Source organism: Lutra lutra, chromosome X (assembly GCF_902655055.1).
Source record: "Lutra lutra chromosome X, mLutLut1.2, whole genome shotgun sequence".
Lineage (NCBI taxonomy): Eukaryota > Metazoa > Chordata > Mammalia > Carnivora > Mustelidae > Lutra > Lutra lutra.
Genome location: NC_062296.1, coordinates 93492066 through 93516146, shown reverse-complemented (window position 1 = coordinate 93516146; position 24081 = coordinate 93492066). Strand labels below are relative to the sequence as shown.

Below are 24081 nucleotides of genomic sequence, written 5' to 3'. Positions count from 1 at the left end.
GGGTCATGTTGAAGTCAACACACCGGGGAGTATGAGGTGCCCTGCATTAACTCGCCTGAGGCCACTGCTGTAACTAAAGCAAGGAGCAGCCCTGGGATGAGAGAGGGAGCACAGCAGCCCGACTTCTGGCCTCCTGGTTTAGCAGCTAATGCAGACAGAACAGCTGAGGAGCTTGCCAAATGGGGGGCAGGGAGCAGGCGGGCAGGTGACACATGCTGGAGAAGAGTAGGAAAGTCTAGAGTTTATAGTAGAATTAAAAATCTTCACCTGCAAAATCTTCTAAGTCTGGACTCTCAAAACAAGGTGCTGATCATGAATAATTATAATCCCAACTTGACCTGCAGTAAACTGCAAGACTTTTACCCTGACAGTGGAGAGGTGACACACTGATCATCAAAGGAATGGGCAATCCGGATACTCTACTGCACACCCGTCACTCAAGTGTGGGCACGTATGTTCCTCCTCTTGCTCAGCTCTGTGGTCCCAGATTGGGATCACAGCATGGGAGGAAAGAAAGAGGCCTCAGGTCTGCAAAGGGTGCAGCATTCCCCTTCGAGCCACAGATCCCAACTTTAGCCCAAAGGAATCACCAAGGCCTAGAGAGAGCTCTTCAAACACAGAGGGCAGCCCCACCAGATTCGATGCACATTTCTAACAACCTCCCCTCCTCTTCCCATCTGTCCAGAACCAGCATTTAATTAAATCCAGCACAGGGAAGGTCTTCGGTCCTCATCACAAGCTCACCCTTATATGCTACCTTTTGATTCTGGTCTCTGGTGTTTTGCTGCTACACATTTTCGTTAGTACCTGACTGATGACCACACGTCTGAGATGCAGATGGGAGGGAAGCTGTCTAGGTTAGAATCGCAGCTCCTGGGTTACCGTGTATCCTGGAGCAAGTCTCTTAACTTCTCCAAGGTTCAGTGAATGGAGAGAACCTTAGTGAGGACATCAAGGCAGGGCTAAGAAGGAAATGGAGAGAAGCCCGGTAAGGACATCATGGGGGCTAAGGAGGAAGTGTGAGGGGGCAAGCAGAGCACGGAGACTGCCCGGTGTACGAAGAATCCAAGAAATGTGGAGGCTTCTGTTCTCATTTTACCAGCCCGTCCTGTGACTCATATATACAACCAAAAAATTGACCTCAGTGGACTGTAATTCCTTAAGGCACGCAAATCAGCCACTGCTGCGTTTCCATGGCTCTCCCCCTGCTAGATACATAGTTTAGAGTCTCCTTGGTTCCAATGATGCGAAGCAGAAGTAGAGAGAATATTATTCTTTTATGTTTAAGAGAAAAACTTAGTAAAAATTTGAAAAAAAAAGTATGGAAATAAATCTGAGAAAAGCTTAAGGATTAAATGTTACATCTGCAGGAAAAACATGGTTATGTATTAAGGTAAATACTATACCACAGTTTCATCTGATGGCATGAGGACTGCCTAGAAGTACAGGGATTTAAAAGCATCTGGTTATTTTTTAAAGGCCAGACGGAGAGAAAGGACAGAGGTAGAAGGAGGGAGGGAGAGTGAGAGAAAGGAGAGAAAGACAGAAAGAATGAGGCAAGAGAGAAAGAAAAAAGGAAAGGAAAGGAAGCAAAGGAAAAAGAAAACAGTATCTTAAAGCATCAGCTGGTCTTTCTTTACAGACCACACAGACAGTGGTGGTGTGGAGCAGGTATGTTTTGCCCCATGCACCAATGTGTTGTTGTTCCCACTGCCTGAACGGCAATCCGAGACCTGAGGACCTGGAGACACAGTGGCCTAGGAGCACCTCCATGCTAGAAGGGGGCTGCCCTTCCCAGAAGCCTGGAACAGGCTTCTGCGGCTGCTCTTCCCAGGAGCCCTGGACATCTGTTAGCTCGGCCCTACTCCCTGGTCGCCAAGCAACGGACACCTCCCATCCAGAGCAGGGACAGGAGTGCTCCCAGGATTGCTACCCCTATTCTATGGAGTTAGGTTTAAATAAACTCTCTTCCACAACCAGTATGCTCCTCCGGACCCATTAACTGTGAAGCGGCAATCTAGTATCTGGAGACTCAAAATCCTTTCCAATTACATAGAAACATTATAGCGAAAAGCGCCACAGTAGGAAAAGAAACAAAAACCAAAGTACAAGAGAGATCACCACAGATTATGTATAGTGACTAAACATAATCATGCAAACACAGATCCATGCACACGTGTGTGCACACACATGTATACACATCACCACGAGTATGCATATACATGTGTGCTGCAGAGCTATGTACACACATGCGATCACACGAGTACACACATGCATGCACATACACACATGCACAGGCCCACTCATATATGTGCGTGCTGCACAACTATGTACATGCATGCAATCAGACGAGTACACACACATGCCCGCATGTACACACACGGGGCCACTCATATACATGAGTGCTGCTCAGCTATGTACACGCATGCAATCACACAAGAACACACACATGCACGCACGTACACACACAGGAGCCCACTCATACATGAGTGCTGCTCAGCTATGTACACGCATGCAATCACACAAGTACACACACACGCACGCACGTACACACACACACACAGGCCCACTCATATACGTGCGTGCTGCACAACTATGTACACGCATGTGATCACACAAGTACACACACATGCACGCACGTACACACACGGGGCCACTCATATACATGAGTGCTGCACAGCTATGTACATGCATGCAATCACACAAGTACACACACACGCACGCACATACACACACAAAGGCCCACTCATATACGTGCGTGCTGCACAACTATGTACACGCATGCGATCACACAAGTACACACACACACACGCACGTACACACACACAGGCCCACTCATATACGTGCGTGCTGCAAAACTATGTACACGCATGCGATCACACAAGTACACACACATGCGCGCACGTACACACACAGGGCCACTCATATACGTGCGTGCTGCACAACTATGTACACGCATGCGATCACACAAGTACACACACATGCACGCACGTACACACACAGGGCCACTCATATACATGAGTGCTGCACAGCTACGTACACGCATGCAATCACACGAGTACACACACTTGCGCGCACGTACACACACGCAGGAGCCCACTCATATACATGAGTGCTGCTCAGCTATGTACACGCATGCGATCACACAAGTACACACACATGCGCGCACGTACACACACGCAGGGGCCCACTCATATACATGTGAGCTGCACAGCTATGTACACGCATGCGATCACACGAGTACACACACATGCACACACGTACACACACGCACAAGCCCACTCATACACGTGTGTGCTGCACAGACAGCTATGTACACGCATGCGATCACACGAGTACACACATGCACGCATGTACACACATAGGGCCACTCATATACATGTGTGCTGCACAACTATGTACACGCATGCAATCACACGAGTACACACATGCACGCACAGGCGCCTGCACGAACACACACGGGCCCACTGTTAAACATGAAACTATTAGACCATGGTGGCTCAGATGGCCTAGCAGCCTGAGTAAGCAAAACAAAATCTCAGCCTACAAACACCTCAGTTACAAAATCAAAACCTAAGAACAACCAAACGCAAGCAGCCAATGAGGCTTGAAGCAGGAGCCAATCAATAGTTTCCTTGCTTTGCTCTTGCGTCTTCTTCATGAAAGTCTCTCCCTGAGTGCCTGTCAGGGGAGCTCTCCCAACTATTTCCAGCTTGGCTACACCTGATTTTACACAAATAAAGCCTTAAAATTTTTAACATCTCGCAGTTTATCTTTTAAGCACACACGTGTACACACAGATCCACACGGACGTGTATACATACGGCCTCACATATTAATGTGGCAAACTCTTCCTCAGCAACTAAGAAACTGAATGAGCGGCAGATGTCGAAGGCTTCTTGCAAAGCAGAGGTCACTGTTTAAAATAACGAGCTGACGCAGTAACATTCTAAAGACTGAGACTTTGAACTCGGTTCTCCAGGATCCTCCCGTCATTGATGGCTGCTCTGCAATGAGTTGTTGTGTTGGGGGGGGGGCGGGGGGGGGAGGGGACACCCGTCATATCTTCTCCATCCCAGTGACAGCCTGGCTCTCTCAAGCTCTTAAAAAGCACAAGGAAGCTTTCCCTAACCAGACAGTGAGTCGGAAAAGTGGCGGCCACTGCATCTTCCGTACCTTCCACGAGCATGCTGACCACAAGTTAGCATTTAAACCCAAACCTCGAATATTCCGAGTCTACTACTACACCAAAGGGACCACTCCTGCGCTCCCTGAGCCAAAACTAGAACAAGGAAACAAAATTAGATTGGTTCAGAGAGCAGTGAACAGGGCCGTCTTTCTCCTCCCCTCTCCTCTTTACCCCAGGAACCAGTTCCTTCTGCAGGTAGGCAGGTGCTCAGGTGGTGCCCAGGTGTGCAGCAGAGTGGGAAGGCCGAGGAAAGTACATTCTATTACCTTATTCCCCATCTGCAGACGAGAGTCCAAGCCACTGGAGGTAAGCAAAGAATTGATCCTTAAAAGGCTGTGGGATGCCTGAGGGGATCAAAACCCGGTAAGCACACTGCCTTGCTCCTCCCCCTTCAAGTCTTTCCTCTTATATAAATGTATTCCCAAAACAAAGGCCACTGTGCTTTCCCTGAAAGGACACCAAGGGAACCTGCCGGCAGTCTTTTGGGTGTTTCCGCAAACATCTGGAACATCCCTATTAAAACCTGTATCTGCTGGGCCCCAACAGGACGCTGGGAGTGAGGCCAGATCCCCTGGGAGACCCTGAGCAGGGCCTTCAGCAGGCTTCTCTTCCTGATTTCTGTCAGACTGTTTTAAGGAATCAGACAGATCACCTTGTAAACAAAACGTAATTTTCAGAGTCAGAAGGTGAAAGTGAGAGAGTTTTCTTTTTGTTGACTGGTATGCTTTTAAGCCAATGGGACAAGGAGAAAGCTATGTCCATGTAGTTCCGGTGTACAACATCCATCGTTCTGTGACGTTTCCTGTGATTTTAACACCATTTTTTTTAAGATTTCATTTATTTATTTGACAGAGATCACAAGTAGGCAGAGAAGCAGGCAGAGAGAGAGGAGGAAGCAGGCTCCCCGCTGAGCAGAGAGCCCGATGTGGGGCTCGATCCCAGGACCCTGAGATCATGACCTGAGCCGAAGGCAGAGCCTTTAACTCACTGAGCCACCCAGGCACCCCAACACCATTTTTGTTCTGCATCTTCAAAAGCTAAGAAAATGAGGAGCACCTGGGTGGCTCAGTGGGTTAAGCCGCTGCCTTCGGCTCAGGTCATGATCTCAGGGTCCTGGGATCGAGCCCCGCATCGGGCTCCCTGCTCGGGAGGGAGCGTGCTTCCTCCTGTCTCTCTACCTGCCTCTCTGCCTGCTTGTGATCTCTCTCTATCAAATAAATAAATAAAATCTTTTAAAAAAAAAGCTAAGAAAATGAATCTTGGTTCATGATGGGTTAACATGAAACCGCAGCTATCCATCAACAGAAAGGAAAAAGAAGCCGTCATACAGAAGCACTGCCTTTTCAAAACCGTGTGCGCACACGCATGCACGAGTAGGTACGTGTGAAACCCTTTGGGGCAACACACCGTTTGTACACTTTCTCATTTCAGAGACGGCAGGAAAGGTTTTATTTCACTTTCCGCCAACAGTTCACCATATTTGAACAATAATCGGAAGTCACGATGAAGAGCGAGTTCGTCCTCACTGTACAAGGTAAAAACTCAGAGCGACGCTGGTGTAGGAAAGGACCTCGTTTCTGTTTTAACCGCGTTACATGAATGCGCCGGCCGAGACACAGTGACGGGATCCGGTCAGACGCCAGTCCAGGCTCATCAGGCTCGCTGCCTCGTTGCAACGCACCGCGTGCTGTTTGACCGGCCCCTTACAACCACATGCGGGTTCAATAATGCGAGTATTTAATGCGATGCAACCGAGAGATCACCATCAGGACGAAAACAGAACAGAATGGAGGAGGCACCCATGAAGAACACACGACTACCCCGCCACCTCCCACCTCACAAAGGTGCACACACGTGCACATCAGGAACCGCCCGGGGCCCCAGCGAGCCGCGCAGGACGCGTCCTACTCAACCTGCCCCGCCCACATGTCTACGACCTGCAAACCTGTCACTGTAGCAGATGAAAACACACAATGTGTCGCCTAACGCCTGGATGTCCGCATTTCCGGCTCCTGGGCCGGGTTTCAACAGTGTATCTTTGCAAATACAGAGGAAACACATGTTACCTTTCATACAGCACAGGGAGGGGGAAATGGAGCTAGAGGAAACCAGAGAGGCCCACAAACCCGTGGAGACCTAACCTCAGGAAGCGAACAGAGGGTCGCTGGAGGGGAGGGGCGTGAGGGCGATGGGGCGGCTGGGGGATGGGCGTTTGGGACGGTACGTCCCAGGACGAGAAAAAATAAATAAATAAATACCCCGCCGCCCCCCCCCCCCCAAAAAAAGTATACAGCACCGCGAAGGAGACTGAATAGTCAACCCCAGCGGTCTCCGTGTCTGCGCAGGAACAGCGGCCCGGCCCACCCCACCCTTCCAGGGTCTCCGATAACGTCGGTGGGGAAACGTTTGGGTCCTAGAGCTAAGTTTCACTTTTTTTTTAATTCGGCTACACGTTTTGTGCCCCTTGCATCTTACAACGTGACCGCACCGTCTTTGAGCTCTCCCATCAGTCTGAGGTCTCCGAATCGGTAAGGACTGAAAAGGACTCCAGCACACAACACACACTGGCCAGTACTTACTCAGGTGTCAGCTGGGAACTACCGGACGAGCACTTTCTCGCAGCGCGAACATCGGCACAGCCCAGCCCAGGGGCGGGAGGCTCTGCCGGAACCGGTGGTGGCCATGGCTGGGTCCCCAACTATCACGTAGTCGTTTCTGCTTCGGTGTCACCCGTGCCATGCTAACTCGGGGTAAAGCGAGCAGGACCATTATGCGCCGCACTTTCTGGGCGCCAGCGATCTGGGAACGGCCTGCGTGGGTAGCTGCGGCTCAGGGATCCCCGTGAGGTCGCCGTGGACATGTGCCGCGGGGCTGTGGTTATCTGACGGCGTGATCGGGGAAGGCGGTAGGGCAGGAAGATCCAAGCGCGGTGGACAGCGCTGGCCATTCGGTGACGGCGGAGGTCAAGAGGCCGCCGCTGTTGACCGCCGAGGCGTCTTCGTGAGGCTGCTGCGTTGGGTTCACGACGCAGGACAACTGTCTTCCGCAGCGCGACTGACCCAAGGGAGAGCAACCCGGCCTCCAAAGGACCAAGATCCCGCCGTTTCCACGCTGTGCTGCCCGTCGTCGTCCTGTCGTGGTCAGTCTCAGCCACGTGCAGAAAGCTGCCCAGGACGGCGCTGCCAACACGGAGGAATTCCTGGGCGCCGTCGCGGACGGCGGGCGTCCCATGGTGTCCCAGGAAACAGCAAGAGAACGGCCAGAAGCCCACGGTCGTGCGGGACCCTAGATGGAAAACGTAGGGTCGCGCCGAGGGTCGGGCTCCGGAACGGGCTCGCGGTGAACCAGGACGGCCACCAGCGCGAACGTGAGCTCCCGAAGCTGCGTCCAACGAGGGCGGCACGTGACACGACGCCGATGGGGCACATGAGAAGCCACGCGAGCCTGCGGACGAGGTCCGCGGCGGCCCGACACGGCAGGCCAGAGGCGCGTCCGTGGGGGCGCTCCGCTCGGGGCCGCGTTCCCGGCAGCCGCTCACAAGGGAACGGGCTTCGGGGTAGGTGCCGGGGCTGCCCGGGGCGCCACAGGGCTCAGCGGGCGCCCAGGCACTGCGCGCTGCCGCGAGCCTTCCCGGAACGTGGTCTGCGACGCGGGGACAGCGGAGCACAGGGCGCAGCCCGTCCCCGCGAGGACGCGAGCCTTCGGCCCCCGAGGGCGCTGCAGGCGGGATCTGAAACGGGCAGGACTCGGTCTCGGCGCGGGGCGCACCCGGCAGCCTCCCCTCAGGCGCCGCTGCTCATGGCCCTCGCGCCCAGGCGGCGGCCCGCCGGCGGGCCAGGGCCGCCCAGAAGCGCCCGGCTCTGCGCGTGTCTTGCACGCGGCGCGGCGGCAGCCTCCTGTCTCCGACGCGGTCTGGAAGGCGGCGGCGCGCCCTGGGAGGCGGCAGCCCTCCGCCCTCAGGGGCAGCGCCGCGGTGCAGGGTTGCGGCCACCCGGAGGCCCCTCCTTCCGGGCCAGTCTCCCCGCAGGGGCGTCCAGCGGCGTCGGGGGACGCGGTTGCCCCTGGCGGCGGGGCTGCTGTGACGGCTGGGGTCTGCGGGCAAGTCCCAGGCGCCGCGTCACCCTCTGAGGCGCACGCAGTGAGGGAGCAGGGAGGCAACCCGGGGCGCTGAGGCTGCTGGGAGATGAGGCAGGCCCGCTCGCCGCTGAGGCTGCTGGGAGATGAGGCAGGCCCGCTCGCCGCTCAGGCTGCTGGGAGATGAGGCGGGAGGGGGGCGCCGCTGAGGCTGCTGGGAGATGAGGCCGCGGGGAGTCAAGGTGGGCGGGTCCCAGCCACCACCACCACCTGCTGGTTCCTGACCGCAGCTGGAGCGCGAGGCTTGCCACCTGGGCCGATGGAGACTTACTGTTTCTCGGGTCCCCAGCAGGCTGCCGTTCACAGACGCGGTGCTGGTTCTGGAATTCCCGGGGGCTTGCGCTGGTCTGGGCCAAACGGTCGCTGTCACTTAAGGCGTGGTATCTGTGTTCGAGGTAGAAGGAAGAAGTGAGGGTGCACGTCCTCTATCCCTTTCATCGAGAAAACAAAAACTCCCCTGCAAGCACCTAGAACATGTCCATGCGTGGCTGATTGCCCAAAGAGAGGGGAGACCAGCCTCAGCTACAAGGGAGGCGGACAAGAGAGAAAAAGGGCAAAGGCAACATCACGATTCGCCACGTACCAGGGTCGTCCACAAACCCTTCATTCCTCTCTAGTTTAGGACATGTGGGTTTGTCACAATGACACGTCAATACAACTTTCCCAAAGCATATTTTCCAGAACGATAGTTCTTAAGTTCCATCATGGGGGGGTGGAAGATTTCATGGGGGGGGAAGGAGATTAATATTTCCAACTTTTCACATGCACAAAGCAAAATGCTAAAAAAAAAAAAAAGGCTCTAAGAAAACTTTGGACTCCATGTGGCACATACTGAACATTCCAGACTCCATCTCCTTCATTCTTAGGAAGAGAAGAATGATTTAATTTACCACCACAATGTGCTCTATTAAAACATCCATTTTTCCAGAAGCCGCAGATAGCCTTGGGATATCATTCCAGCTAATGAAACGTAAGTAGGAGACTCCTAGAGACTGTAGAAAAAGTCTTTCCTCCTGCCATCCCTCTTTCCCTCCCTCCTTCCTAACCCCTTTCCATTCATCCCTCCGTCCTCCTTCACTCCATTCCTCCTCTCTTCTCTGAGCCTAAAACGCACACATTTGGGGATGCCATCTTGCAAGTAGGAGGCAATGAGCATGAGAATTAAAAGGACAAGCTCGGGGCGCCTGGGTGGCTCAGTGGGTTAAGCCGCTGCCTTCGGCTCAGGTCATGATCCCAGGTCCTGGGTTTGAGCCCCGCATCGGGCTTTCTGCTCAGTGGGGAGCCTGCTTCCTCCTCTCTCTCTCTGCCTGCCTCTCTGCCTACTTGTGATTTCTCTCTGTCGAATAAATAAATAAAATCTTTAAAAAAAAAAAAAAGGACAAGCTCAAGAAAGAAGAGGAAGACAGTCTGGGACGTTGGGGAGAGTGTGAAGTCACTGCAGCAACCTTTGACTGTATCTGGATCTTTTGTAATGTGAGAAGAAATTAATTCCTGCTTGGTTAAAACTGTGAGTCAATTTTGTCACATGTAGCCAAATCCCATCATAACTGATATGATTAGCCCAGTATTGCCCAAACTCATCTGGACACAGAAACTCTTTTTCCCCATAGAATCATTAACCACATCTCACAGAATTGTTGTTCTGTTGAACATATTTTAGGAAAGACTGACCTGGTAGCATCTGAACAGATTTAAGTGGGAAAAGGAGGGCAGCTCCCCTACCACGATGTTATAAGGGCCCATGTGCTACTCCTTCGGTGGGTGGAGGGGGTGCCGGGGAGAAGGGAAGGAGTTTAACAGAAAATAACTCAAAGAATGAGAATCAGAAATCCTGGAAGCATTATGTCAAAAGTGTATTAGTCACCTTTATCTTCAGAACACAAATATGTTCAATGTTATGCCCCACTGTGAAATTTATAATGTAGTTTTCATTACTAATTTGCCTTACTTGGACAAGACTTATAATTTAAAACATCTTCCACGAATGAAATATACTTCCCAGCTGGTTGCTACTCCTGCCTTCTTCCACCTACAATAATTCAAAATAAGCACCAGCTCTTTATGATTATTATTTTATGAATACCAATAGCATGTAAGTCAGGGAGACAGTGTGCATTTGCTGAAAGGAAAATGAGGGCTTCGGCGCTGTCCTGGAGCTGTACTGTCCAAGAGGGCAGCCACTGGCCACACGCAGCGACTGAGGACTTGAAACATCGCTAGCCTGAAGTGAGAGGTGCAAGCACTGTAAAATCCACGCAGGATTTGGAAGATTTGGAATGAAAAAAAGAATGCAAAATACCCATTAGTTTATTTATTTATTAGGGGCTGAAATGCTATGATTTTTGATATATTGGATCAGTTACATATATTATTAAAATTCGTTTCATCTGTTTTTTATCACATTACTTTTTTAATGATCCTGCTAGAATATTTAAAATTACCACTATGGCTGGCATTGAGGCCGGCATTCTATTACTACTAGACGTGTTCTAATAGAATTCTGTCCAGGCGCTCTTTTCCCCTTACTGGAAATGGGAGGGAGGGAGGCTTTGGAGTTCAGTTTTCCCCACCGAAGGGGGTGGGAGGTGATTGCTCCCAGTTTCAGATGCATGAACTGTAATAAAAGTTATGCATTTCCTCTTTCCCTCTTTTGTGTCTTAAGAAAAACAGTCTCTTGACTATTTTCCTGGGGAGAACACTGAACTTGGAGTCCGAAAGCCTGGTTTGAGTCCTGTTTCTGCCACTCCCTGGCCAGGGGACTTTTTGGATAAGTTGCTCATTTTTTAGTATCAGTTTCACATGGGAAGAGCCATATTTGAAGTGTTTTAAAGAAAACCCTACCTGAATGTGAAGCCAGCTCTCAGCACACACATGGTGCACCTGAAAGTGAGGGGGTTTAGGGGCACCTGGGTGGCTCATGTGGGTTAAGCCTCTGCCTTCGGCTCAGGTCATGATCTCAGGGTCCTGGGATCGAGCCCCCCATCATCGGGCTCTCTGCTCAGCAGGGAGCCTGCTTCCCCTTCTCTCTCTGCCTGCCTCTCTGCCTACTGGTGATCTCTGTCTGTCAAATAAATGAATAAAATTAAAAAAAAAAAAAAGTGAAGGGGTTTATTTACAGATGCAGAAAACAGTATATGGGAAGATTATTTTAAATAATGGAAGAGAATTTTCCCAGCAGCTTGCAGCCCACAGCCTAAAGTATAGAGGCACATAAAATGCCTCCCACAATGTCCACATTACTTATTTTCAATCATTGTGCTAAAGGCTGAAGCGATTAGCACTTAGGTTCCCAGAAGGAAAGGAATCTCAGTAAGAAAACAAATACCAGCCAGGTGCTGTTTAGGAACTGAGAATACCACTGGAAAAGAAAGAAAAAAAAAAATCAGACATGACTCCTTCCCCTCGTGGCGCTTCTTTTTCTGCAACTCCAGAACTTCCAGCATCGTACAGATCTGTGCCATAGCAATGAGGAACAAAAGCAGTGAATGGTAGGTACACAGGTGTCAAAGTTTCTATAAACACAACAGAGAGTTCCTCTCTGTGAAAGATAGAACTTTGGAGAAATTACATGCAAAATGTCTAAGAATTCTGCAGTGAGCTTAAGTCCTGTGATCTAAGTAAGTGGCAAGTCTTAATGACTAAGAAGACAAAAGAGGTCAAATTAGAACAGATTCTCAGAGCAAGGCTAGAAGCCAAATGAGAGGAAAGTCTCGGGGACCCGAAGCAGAGAGCATAGGTAAGGACTGTGGCAATGTCTCAAACTCGGGCTTTCACGTGTTTTCAGACCTTGTGCAGCACTGTGCCCAGCGTCCAAATTTGCAAGTTCGGCTCAGGAACCAACAGGTCACATCCAAAGCCACTGTCTAGCCATAACTGGAGAGTCTTCCTAAAGTCCTTTATACATGGATACTTTATCTGTTATTAAGCCACTGGCCATCTATGTACCGTCACCATTCACGTCACTCAAGGAATCATCCTCTTGTGTCGATAAAGAATCAAGTTACAATCATTGACACCTGTGTTTTACAGAATACTGACTCCTGGGACAGCTGTCATCAGACACACGCAGTTTCCCGACCACTTGGAAGGAGAATGGGGCCCAAACTAGCCCTTTCCCCGTCTCCCTTCTTCATTCATTCAATACATATGTATTGCATGTCTCTGTTATGGGTTGGATTGCATTTCCCCAGAATTCATATGTTGAAATCCTAACCCCCAGGACCTGAGAATGTGACTCTGGAATGAGGTCCATTTCAGATGTAACTATTTAAGGGAGGATGAGAACAGAGTCTTCCCTGGAGCCTTTAGAGAGAGCCTGGTCCTGACAACACCTTGATCTCAGACTTCAGCCTCTAGGACTGTGAGATAATCGGTTTCTGTTGTCTAACCCACCCAGTGCGGGGTGGTCTGTGCAGCAGCCCTCGCCGACTAACACAGCCCGCTGCGTGCCGGGTCTGCTCCGAATGTTGAACCCGCCCCACCGGGTCCTTGCTCAGCTACTGGACAGCCGAGATGGGCGTGACGAAGATGACTTCAGATGGTGACCAAGGACAGGTCTTACCCACGCCGCATTAGAGATTCTTCTTTATGTCACCGCTCACAAAACTGTGAGCACGTAAAGACTTAAATCAAATGTGAATGGCTGTGGTGCTAGTACGCATTCCATTCCAGGAATGGACGGCCGACAGGCATTCCAATTCTCCCATGACAGAGCCTCAAACTGACAAGTCAGCCCTACTTCCATTTTTCTTCCTCGATGCACGTGGTCACTGTCCAGCATGATGCCTCTTCATCAGCAATATTTCTCCGGTATTCCTTCTAGGTAATATAAAGTTAGATCTTTGCGGTGCACGCCTATAAAACCATACCTGACATATAACCTACTGAGGCAGGTGGGGAAAAATAATTCTTTTCATTGTATATTGTTGGGCATTCTTTGGAAACTTTAACAAGAGTAGAGAATGATATGAATGAAAAGTAAAAGTAGAAAGTTGGGATGATTTATGGACTGACAATCCCAAAAGGAATGTACTAAGGTACATGTTATACAGATTAATAAATGGATAAAAGATATTATCATAGAAGTACACAACTGCTTGCCGGGGTAAAGATGCTTGGGGGAGTCTTTTATGGCTTAATCTAAACACAGAACTTTAGAATATGTAATATAGTCAATGTCAAACTAAAAGAAATTTTTTTTGATAATACACTTTGACCATTCATATTTTCCCATTGCCTCAAATACTTCTTTACAGAAAAATAAGTTTTCTGTGTATGTAGATAGATACCAGAGAGATGATAAACGGGTAGATGATAGACAGATAGATAGATAGATAGATAGATGGATGGATAGATATAGAGAGAAACACACAATTGTATCCTAGGAAATAAGGTAGAGAAACCTTCTGGATTACCTAGTCAGTTAGGGTTCATTGTTTTTTGGTTTTCTTTTTTTTTTTCCAGTTAGTTTTTCAAACTGTCTTCCCCAAGTCATAACGTGCCTCTTTTTTCTGGTGGGGCACTTGTCACTCTGTCAGGACAAGTCCTCCTCATTCTTCATGGGACAGAGCTGCCCCAGTACTGCAAGTATTTGTCATTCCTGGGCCCTGCCCACTGCACTTTCCAAGCCTCCTGCACACTTCTGAGCTCTCATCTTGATCAGTAGTTGCTACCAAGCTAGCCAGCAGGTTTTTCCAGTCTGCCCAGTGTTGTCCAGCTCAGGCGTCACAGAAAAATCAGGATTGAGTGGTACTGCATAAAAATGATTATTTTGGGGGTACTTAGATGACCCAGTCCATTGAGTGTACAACTCTTGGTTTCAGCTCAAGTCATGATCTCAGGGTTGTGGAATCGAGCCCATGTCTGGCTCTGTGCTCAGCCCAGATAGAGTCTGTCTCACATTCTCTCTCCCTCTGCCCTTCCCCCAGCTCATGCTCTAAATAAATAAATAAATAAATAAATAAATAAATAAATCTTTTTTTTTTTTTAAATGCATCATTCTCCCACCAGCATTGCACCCAAATGCCTGGCTCTCTTGAATAACCAGAGTATTTGCTAGCAACGGGGCACACATTTCCACACGGCCACTGCCTGGGGGATGGCCAGCTCCCCTCCACTTCACCTGGCCTGCTTTCCCTCTTTAGGGTACCTTTGTGGCCCGTAGCACATCTAATTTGATACCTAATTCTCGGATTCTGCCTTTAGAGCCCAAGCTGATCATGGATGCCTGGGTCCCCAGAGATCTGATGGACTTCTGTGGGATGAGGCCTGGGAAGCAGGCCTTTTAAAAGCACTCCAGGGGATGAGAAAGTGCAACCAGGACTGAGAGCCCTGCTGAAACTCTGCATTAATCTAAGCATCTGTCGACAGACAGCATCAGCATCCCCCAGGCCTGCTGGAAGTGCAGAGCCTCAGGTCCTGGCCTAGATAATGAGAGCCCCCGGTGAACAGTAAACATGTTATAACACCACTGATGGAAGCTGGTTCTTCCTGCGACGTGAAGCAGCACCTCCATGGGGATGACTCCCAGGCAAACCTTCCCTGATATGGCACACTGTGTTTCAACTGGGATTACATAAAACTGCAGTGACTTTCCATACAGGCTTCCTACCAGCTCTGACTTAAGGAAATGTGCTCACAATTTTGAGTCTGCAGGTCTTCTCCATTTCCCACATTCACTGAAAATGTGTCTTGTAAGACGCTGTCATCTTCCTCAGAGCTGCCTAAGTTTTCTAGGAGACAATTCAGAACAAAGCTGCCACCATGTTCCTACAGAAACGAAAATCCATTTTTTGGACTTCAAAAAAAAATTATGATTTATGACCTCTGTTTCCTGTTTCGTTTTGTCTTGTTTTTCCTCTTTCTGGAGCTCCTAATGTTTATATATTGGACATCCTGGAGCGGCCTTTCTCATTTTCTTATCCTTTCTGTTCTCCATTTCCTCATCTTTTTTCTCTACTTTGTGGAGATTTCCTTAATTTCATTTTCAGTAGTAAGTTCTTTCCGTGCTTACGCATATCCCCTTGGCACATACATTTTCACGTCTCCAATGCGGTCTTCCAACTGCCAACACCCAGCAACTGTCGGACCTGGGGACTTCTATGGTGACAGTATTCTATTGGGCTTTTCAGAGCAGCAAGCTATAAACATCAAGGAACTATTCTGCCTTGGGATCAGCCTCCAAATAATAACTGATTGACTCTTTCCACTCAGCACACCTCCTTGGACACCCATGTTGCTGTATCAATAGTCTGTTCCTTCTAATTTCTTAGTACTATTCCATCAAACGGATGGATCACAGTTGGCTTAACCATTCGCCTGGAGAAGGACACCAGACCTTGCTTCTTTCCACTCTGGAGTTATTACAAGTAAAGCGTCCATGAATATTCATATATGGATCTATGTGTGGACATAAATTTCATTTGTCTGGGACAAAAGCCCACATCGGCGATTACTGGATCATGTGGGATTTGCATGTTTCGTGGTGCCTGGTTTGGGAGCTAGAGGGCTTTGGACTTCAGCCAAGAGCATTGGAAACGATTCACAAACTTTGGGACAGATAGGACGCAATCAGCCTATTACTAGATGAAAAGTAACAACCTCATGTAATATGGAAACTAAACTGGACATGAAGAGTTCAAGCAAAACTGCGATCATGAGTAGAAGGAGAAAGGGCGTGACCAGAAGAGAGTCGATGGGAGTAGACAGGAGACATGGATCCAGGGAGCAAAGTTCTTTGGAGTCTTACAGGGTTAAGTCCGTAGTTGGAAAAGGATACCCTTGCAAAATATGACCCTTTGGACTTCTTCAATCCCCAGGAGGATATTTGAGGAGAAATATAAACAAAGCAAAGCAGAAAAGTAACTTGTGCTTAAATTTATTTTTAATTAATGTGTCCGTTTAACATTAAAAACTATTCCTATAAACAAAGCAATGGCTTAAATAATAGCTGAGAGAAAAAAATCTCCACCTCATTTTTTTCCCTGTCTGCAGCCTCTGTGTACTGCTTTTAATAAAATAAAACATGATGTGCTCCTGTGGGTAAATTATGATTTTTCTCCTAATATATTCTAATTCAAACTATTTTCAGAGCTCCCAATCTGAAAATTGCTCCCATATCTATAAAAAGCACATGTATTTTGAGAAATAAAAGATGAGAAACAAGAAGAAAAAGATACTTAAAAAAAAAAAATCTGCAGCCTGTCTGGTTACAGCTTGAGCCAAGAATCTGATGTCCTGAGAAAATAATTCTTTCCGACAGTTTTAGAAAAGGAAGAACCCAGATAAAAATAAGCCTCTAGCAAATGGAGCCTGGACAAGAATGCCTTCCCCCCCCCCTAAAAAAAATCCAATTAAAAATACATATTATCTCACTTGCATATCTTATTTTGGGGTACCTTAAAGACAAATTATTATTAAATCCTTTCCAAGAATTGTCCAACTTTATCATAACCCCTATATCTCCTTGCAGTTTCTTTTTTTTATTTTTTTAAGATTTTATTTATTTCAGAGAGAGAGCATGAGAGGGGGAAGGGTCAAAGGGAGAAGCAGACTCCCTGCTGAGCAAGGAGCCTGATGCGGGACTTGATCCTGGGACTCCAGGACCATGACCTGAGCCGAAGGCAGTCGCGTAACCAACTGAGCCACCCAGGTGCCCTGGTGGTGGACACCCAGGTGTCCTTGTAGTTTCTTACTGCCGAGGTAAAGTTTGGGGGTGGGTAGTGGCGTATTTTGTTTTGTTCCATTTTGTTTCTTCACAACAAATCCTGAGAGGTGGACAGTAGCCCCACCATTCCATTTGGGTGTTCAGGAAAGCCAGTTTCAATAAATAAAAAGAAACGAAAAAAAAAAAAAAAAACCACAAGCAAAACCAACAAGGAAACAGAAAACCTATAAAGATATATTGTCACTCCATTTTACAAAGGCAGTAACACCCTGGATGAAAATTGGTGACGTAAAACAGCTATGAGTGACCCCAGTCGAAGACACTGTGGACCCCTGAATCTGGGTATTGCTTTCCCTGTCTGAATCTTTGTCTCCAATTGCCTCTTTCTCCAGTCTGTTCCTCTGTTCTGCTACACAAGGAATGCAGGGCTCTGTTCCAAGGATGACTTTAACGAGACGTGAGACCAAGCTTCATGGGGTAGAGCCATCTCAAAACTCGGAAGCCACTTCTCATGCGGCTGTATCAGGTGCGTCTCCTAATACCCCAGAGCAGGCATTGTGGGGTTTTCTGCCATATTTAAAGACCTCAACATACTCCTTTCAAGGCTCCCAATGGTGGAGAGACTTTATGGAATCAGATACACATTAGAGTCCTCTAACTCACTTATAAATCCTAAATTTCCCAGACTCCTTTCCATGTGAACACGTTCATTATTGAACCATAGCACATACAAATGTACTCTGTTTCTAATGACCTGTGTCCTCGAATTACCATTATAGGTGTTAAGGTCCTTACGTATGCATAACTTCCAGCCAAGCAAAGGAGAAAAAGAACAACTCCAAGCTTAAGAATGACTGCATACATGAAAGCTTTTAAATCTTTATCTGTTAAAGAAAAAAAAAGTATCTTTAAAACTAATCTTTTGTTCAAAAGCAGACCACATCCATGGTTGTCAGATTCGTTGTATTTGAACTCATCTCTTTGAACCCTGCATCATTTTTGTCTTTATGTTTAAGTAGATCATGTCCAATCCTGGTGTCGTACTAAACACATCCTCGGATGTTGGTTAAAACATGTAAGTATATGCACCATGGTAGCCAGCCTCCGAAACGGCCCCCAGTGAAGCTCACCAACTGGGATTCATACCCTTGCGTAGTCCGCTCCCACGCCGGACCAGGACTGACCCTGCACCAAGAGAATACAGCGCAAATGACAGTGTGTGATGTCTAAGCTTCCACTATGGGCTTTTGCATCACCCACTCTGTGAAATGTCATCTGCCATGCTGGGAGCACCCTTACGCACCATGTGAAAAGGCCAGGCAGAAAGGTATGAAGGTGTCAGGCAAGTGAGGCAGCTGCCTCGAGAGCAGATCCCAGCCCCAGTTAAGCCTTCAGATGATGGCGGCCCCTGTCAACAACTGACAGCAGACTCCTGAGAGAGCCAGAGCCACAACCGCTCAGCTAAGCCACTCCCAAATTCCCGAGCCATAGAAACCCAAGAGAGGAGAAATTCATACCATTGTTTTAAGCCTGCTACCTTCTGGGGGTAATTTGTTACATTCAAAGCCATACGAATCTGAACATACATATGTATACACATAAAGAGCACAGATTCCCCAGAAAAGGACTCAACTCCAACCAGAAATAATTTTTTCAAGGCGTCTACCCTTCCAGCAGATGTCAACCCTTCCAGCAGATCAGATAAAATATTTTTTTTACTGTTAGTGTTAAAAGTATCAAGAACCAAATATGGATATTTTGCACATCGATTAAATATTTACTTCTGAGAACCACTGTCCCTCTTCCTGCAATGCTCCTTCTTCTGATTATGCTCTGATAGAGGGAGTAGAGATGGTCTCTATGGCTCTCCAGAATTTTCCATGAACATCTACATCACTTGCCAGCAACCCATGTGAGTTATGAAATTATATTTTTATATAATCTAATTGATAAAAAATATTAATCAAACTGATACTACATTGAGTTTGATTTATTTTTTTTCTGCAAAAGAAAGCTTGATAACTTAATTGAGTTCAAGAGAAAATATTGAGATAAAACTTTAAATATTCTACCAAATATTTGCCTTGGAGAAGGGTTAACTTCATGTTTTCTCTTTACTCTGTGAATGTAACGAACTGAATAATAAAAGGCACATTATGAATTTAAGTCTATACTGAATATGCCAACAAACAAACGTATTTGTTTAAGAAACAAATGATTTCTCTCTTTACAGAGTCCTACCAACCAGACTTGCTATACCTTGCTACATGTTTCCAATCTTGCTAAGTCTATGCCAAGATGAAATTCTTATACGTTTTAGCCAAACGTATCAAATTATATTCATGGAATCAAATATATGAGAACTCACAGATAGGCGAATAACTCAGTTCATGAAATTACACGGGCAAATCCAATATTCAGATGGCGTCTAAAGGGAACACAGCCTGTTACGCACAATAAAATTTAAAACAAAAATTAAGAAGGTTCTCCCACTGTAGTAGGGAGTTTCCCAAGCATGGAAAACTGCCTTCTGTATTCTGGGTAATTACCCAAAATATGAAATGTCTATTTAATAGTCCTTTCTTCAGCCAGACATTTCTCTACCCAGAGCCACCACGTTCTCATTCCCAAGTCTACTCTCTAATTTTATAAGGAAATATCCTGGGTGGGGGCGGGGGGAGGAGGAGAGGAAGAAAATTTAGTCAGTAGCTATCCTGCTTTCTTGTTTTTCCAGAATTTATTCTTTACATCACAGGAAAAGGGGTGGCTTTTTGTTTTTCCTTTTTCTTAAGTTTACTGAGCACTTTTTAAAAAAGATTTATTTATTTGAGAGAGAGAGAGAGCATGAGTGAGACAGGCCAAGGGAGAGGGAGAGAGAATTCCAAGCAGACTCTGTGCGGAGCCCAGCGTGCAGCTCAATCTCATGACCCTGAAATCACGACCTGAGTTGAAACCAAGAGTTGGACGTTTAACCAAAGGTTCCGCCCAGAAGCCCCTACTGAACACTTTCTCTGACGGCTGCAGATCTGAGCATTCAACTACTCCGTTACTACTACTCATTAACTCCCCAGTAACCGTGTGGGTCGTCCCACCTTCCACAATGAGATAACTGAGCCTGAGAGAGAGTAAAGAAAGGCTGCTCCAGCCATACAGGTAGTCTGAGGCAGGACAGGGATCAAAACCGTGACGTCTGACACCAGAGGCTAGAGCCTTAAACACTGCTTTATAGCCATGTTCATTCTCATGAATAAAACCAGCCATCAAAGGCATCTTTTCTCAGGGGCTTTATGAGAAGCTGTTTTATCATCTATTCTATGGGGTAGAACAGAGTGGAATTCATAAGAAACGTGGGAATTCCCTGCACAGGTGTTCTATACGTTACACAGAGTCCCTCAGACCTTCCAGAAACATAACAGAGAGGGCAGGGACACCACTGTGTGTGATTAATATGCAAAGAAGTACAACAAAAGGGGGTTTTCTTGACTTACAAGACTGTAATTGAAACCCCACGTGCTTGTCTAATTCGACTACGGCAAGAGATTTTCAAAGCAGAGCGCCTTTTAAGGAAATGTGTGTAGTCACAGATTTGGACCGATGGACTTGGTGTCAAATCAAGCATCATCAGGACAGCCTTAGTGCTTTTAGTCCCATATACTGCAGCATTATGTATTCTACTGTCCATGGTCTTAACCGGTGTTCAGAAGAAAGACACGCAGTGGCCAATCAATTCCTAAAATATCAATCAGTCATGGAAATTGGTAGCAAATACATAACTAGGGAAAACTTAGCAATTTGTACCTTGGAAAGGAAGCTTGCTTTGCTAATGGCAATCTGTCTGCTGGAAACTCATATGGTTGTGGAAGAGTCAACAATAAATTCATTTCTTTTTATGCTAGGGACTCAGCTATTCATTACTAGAAAGATTTATAAAAACTCACAGAGAAAGGAATTCTAATGAATGTCAGGAATTAACATTATTGCTGAGGAATTATCAAATCATCATTCTGCTGTATGGATGAGGGAGTCTGAGTCAGATCAATACACCTAAGCAAGGTCCTACCTACCTTTATTGTGTTTGTGTCTTTGTGGAATCACTCAGAGAGCGCAACCTAAGCCAGCCATCACGCTGAGTGGCCGCGTTACTCAGCCTGTGCAGGTGGTAACACTGTTAGACAATGGCAGAGCCATATCAGATCCAGGTCTCCTGACTTCAAGTCAAAGACATACCGAACAACCGGAAAGGTACCTATGTCCATGAGAGCAGGTGCGCAGCGGAGCCTGCCTTTATCCCTGATGGCAGTGTCCACAGCCAAAGCGCCATCGCCACAGCTCCCATCACAGAGGCCTAATTCGTTCCAACAGCCACTGGGAAGTCCAGTAACTTCAAAACCACTTAAGAGGGAGTTCTGGAAAAGTAAAAGATATGCCTCATTTTCTTCCAGCTGATAGCAGGTGCACAGGAGTCAGTTACGGAGACCAGAGTCCGGGCTCCATGGAGATGGACTGAAGGAGCCAAGAAGGTTGTGTTAGAAGGTTTCTGTTGCGACGTTTTACCATTCTGCAGACACTCTCCTCCTCATCCTTTTGAGAAGGACCATAGGAAAGAGAGAGGAGAAATGAGAGTAATCGTGGCAAAAGCCGAGGTAAAAATGGCCCACGTTCGGAGATCGACGACAGACACACGAGCCCTCTTGCAGATATGCAGCCAGATGGGTGGAAGGAGGGATGTCAACGGACGAGAAGGCGAAGGCGGATGTTAAGAGAAGCACACACCGACACCGCTGTCATCACAGACGCCGCTATCTTCGCACACCAGGGCCCCGGCAGACTAACCACGGCAGACCGGCGCGGGCACGCGGAATGCAGATTCTAAAGGAAACAACTCGTTCCCGCTGGGACTCAGAGTGTCCCGACTCGTGATTGGCATCCATATTAAAGACAAATAGGAAGACAAGAGGCTAAAAATAGCACCGCAACAACTCAACAGCACGTTGGATGCATGTAATGTTGCCGCTCTCCACGAGCAGGAGTCATCCCTCCGTTTCTCCCCAGCTGCTTTCCTTAGCATCCCTTCTCCGCACGTCTGCGTGGGTCTCTCTCAGTTGGTGAGCTCTGAGTGTGCAGTCATCGGCAATACCGATGAATGGAAGCGCATGTTGGGAGGAAAGAAAAATAACCGGTGGGTGGGAAAATTAAATTAGACATCTTGGGGATTAAAAAAAAAAAAAAAAAAAAAGTTAAAAAAAAAAAGGCATTGAAATTCAAAGACAGAAACTGCTCTCAGCGGAACCGAGCCAATAAGAGAAATTGCAGTTAGAAGTTTGCATCAAGGAACCTATCTGAACAAGGAAGCAAGGAGTTTAAAATTAGTTTAAGCAAAGCAATATCGAGAGGGTCCCACACGTATCAAACTGGAATTCTAACAGAAGGAGAAGGAAATGAAGATGTGAAGACAGTGTTTCACAGCCCAGATCCTTCCTGAATCATCCTGGAAACCTTTCACAGCTCAACTAATTTCTTAAAGTGAATCAATGGGAATTTGTAAGTGTGGGTTTCCATGATTCTCTGCTCTTTTCCTAAATGACTAACCTCTACCTAACTCTTTACAATTTGCAAAGGTTTCTTCACTTACGGTTTCACTTAATGCTCTCAACAGCCTTGCGACACGGGTATCATTAAACTCATTTCTCATACAAGAAAACTAAAACTCAGAGGGAAGTATGGAACCTTTCCCACAATCCCACAGCTAGAAAAGAGCCGGGGTGCGTGCAATGGCGTTAAAATGTGTCCACAAATTTTTTTGGTATTTCTCCCTTCAAAAGGTGGAGCCCAGCTTCCCGTCCCTAGAGTGTTAGATTTTGCTTCCAACAAATAGAGTAAGTGTGAAATGAACATATGTGATTTTCAAGACAAAGTCATAGAAGGCAAGACGGCGTCCATCTTGCTCTCTCTTGGATCACTTACTCTGAGGGAAGGCAACTGCCATGTTGTGAAGATACTCCAGTAGCATGTTAAATGAGTCCACTTGGTGAGGAAGAGGTTTTCTGCCAAAATGCAGAAAAAAACATTTGCCTTCTACCAAAAGCCATGGGAGTGAGCCACCGTCCAGCCTCAATTAAGGCTTCAGATGACTTCAGCCAGCGTTGAAATCTTCACCACAATCTCCTGAGACACCTTCAGTCAGAACCACCCAGCTAAGTGGCTCCCAAATTCCTATCGCCCCAAACTATGAGATAATAAGCACTTGTTTTAAGCTAGTAAGGAGTGATTTGTTCCATAGCCATGGACAACTGCATACACCAGGAGACACACCCAAAGGTCTTGACCCTGAAGCCTGTGTCCTTTTACTTCACACCACTACTTTTTCCATGACTTTTTGTACAAAATCAAGATATTTTGGCTCACTCAATGTACATTGTCCTGTGCCTTCAATCTTTGCCAATTATGTCTCCTCTTCCTGTGCCTTTTATAGGAGTTCCTATATTCTTTTATTTTTTTTAAGATTGTAAGATTTTATTTATTTATTTGATAGAGATCACAAGTAGGCAGAGACCCAGGCAGGGGCGGGGTGGGGGTGGGGGGAAAGCAGGCTCCCTGCTGAGCAGAGAGCCTGATGCGGGGCTCGATCCCAGGACCCTGAGATCATGACCTGAGCCGAAGGCAGAGGCTTAACCCACTGAGCCACCCAGGCGCCCCTCAATATATATTTTTGAATGCATGCATGAATATCCAAAGCACACATGATACAACGAATCTGCCGGTGGAACATTATTGTCATTTTATCTTGAACGAGAGAGGAACGAATACATCTTATATCTAAGAAGGAAGAGGGCATTCTGCTAGAGTTATCTTTTTTTTTTTTTAATCGATCCAAGCTCCCCGTTTGAAGTGTGTTTTATTCTGATAAAGGAAATACTTTGAAGAACAGGATATATGACTGTTTTCCAACAACATCCAACAATGCCCAGGGCACGTAAAAATAAGAATATTTTCCTAATCAAAAGCGTCTTGTTCAATCCTCCATGAGTTTTTTCACTTCCTTTCCAGACGGACTGGAGGTTTCGGGCAGCAGGCCCTCAGACGGGAGTGGCCG

At 47.2% G+C, this 24081-nt stretch overlaps 1 protein-coding gene across 1 annotated transcript in view; it reads right to left on the bottom strand.

The window, feature by feature from the left end:
• The window catches only part of LOC125091550 (translation initiation factor IF-2-like), a 262700-nt gene extending 250934 nt beyond the window's left edge, over positions 1-11766 (bottom strand). Inside the window, exons 1-3 of the mRNA XM_047715145.1 lie at positions 11712-11766; positions 8501-8692; positions 6769-8409 (exon numbers count right to left, since the gene is read on the bottom strand). Coding sequence (XP_047571101.1) covers positions 7724-8409; positions 8501-8692; positions 11712-11766 — 933 coding nt within the window. The 3' untranslated portion in view covers positions 6769-7723. The remainder of the gene's footprint in view (positions 1-6768; positions 8410-8500; positions 8693-11711) is intronic.
• Between the last annotated feature and the right edge of the window lie 12315 nt (positions 11767-24081).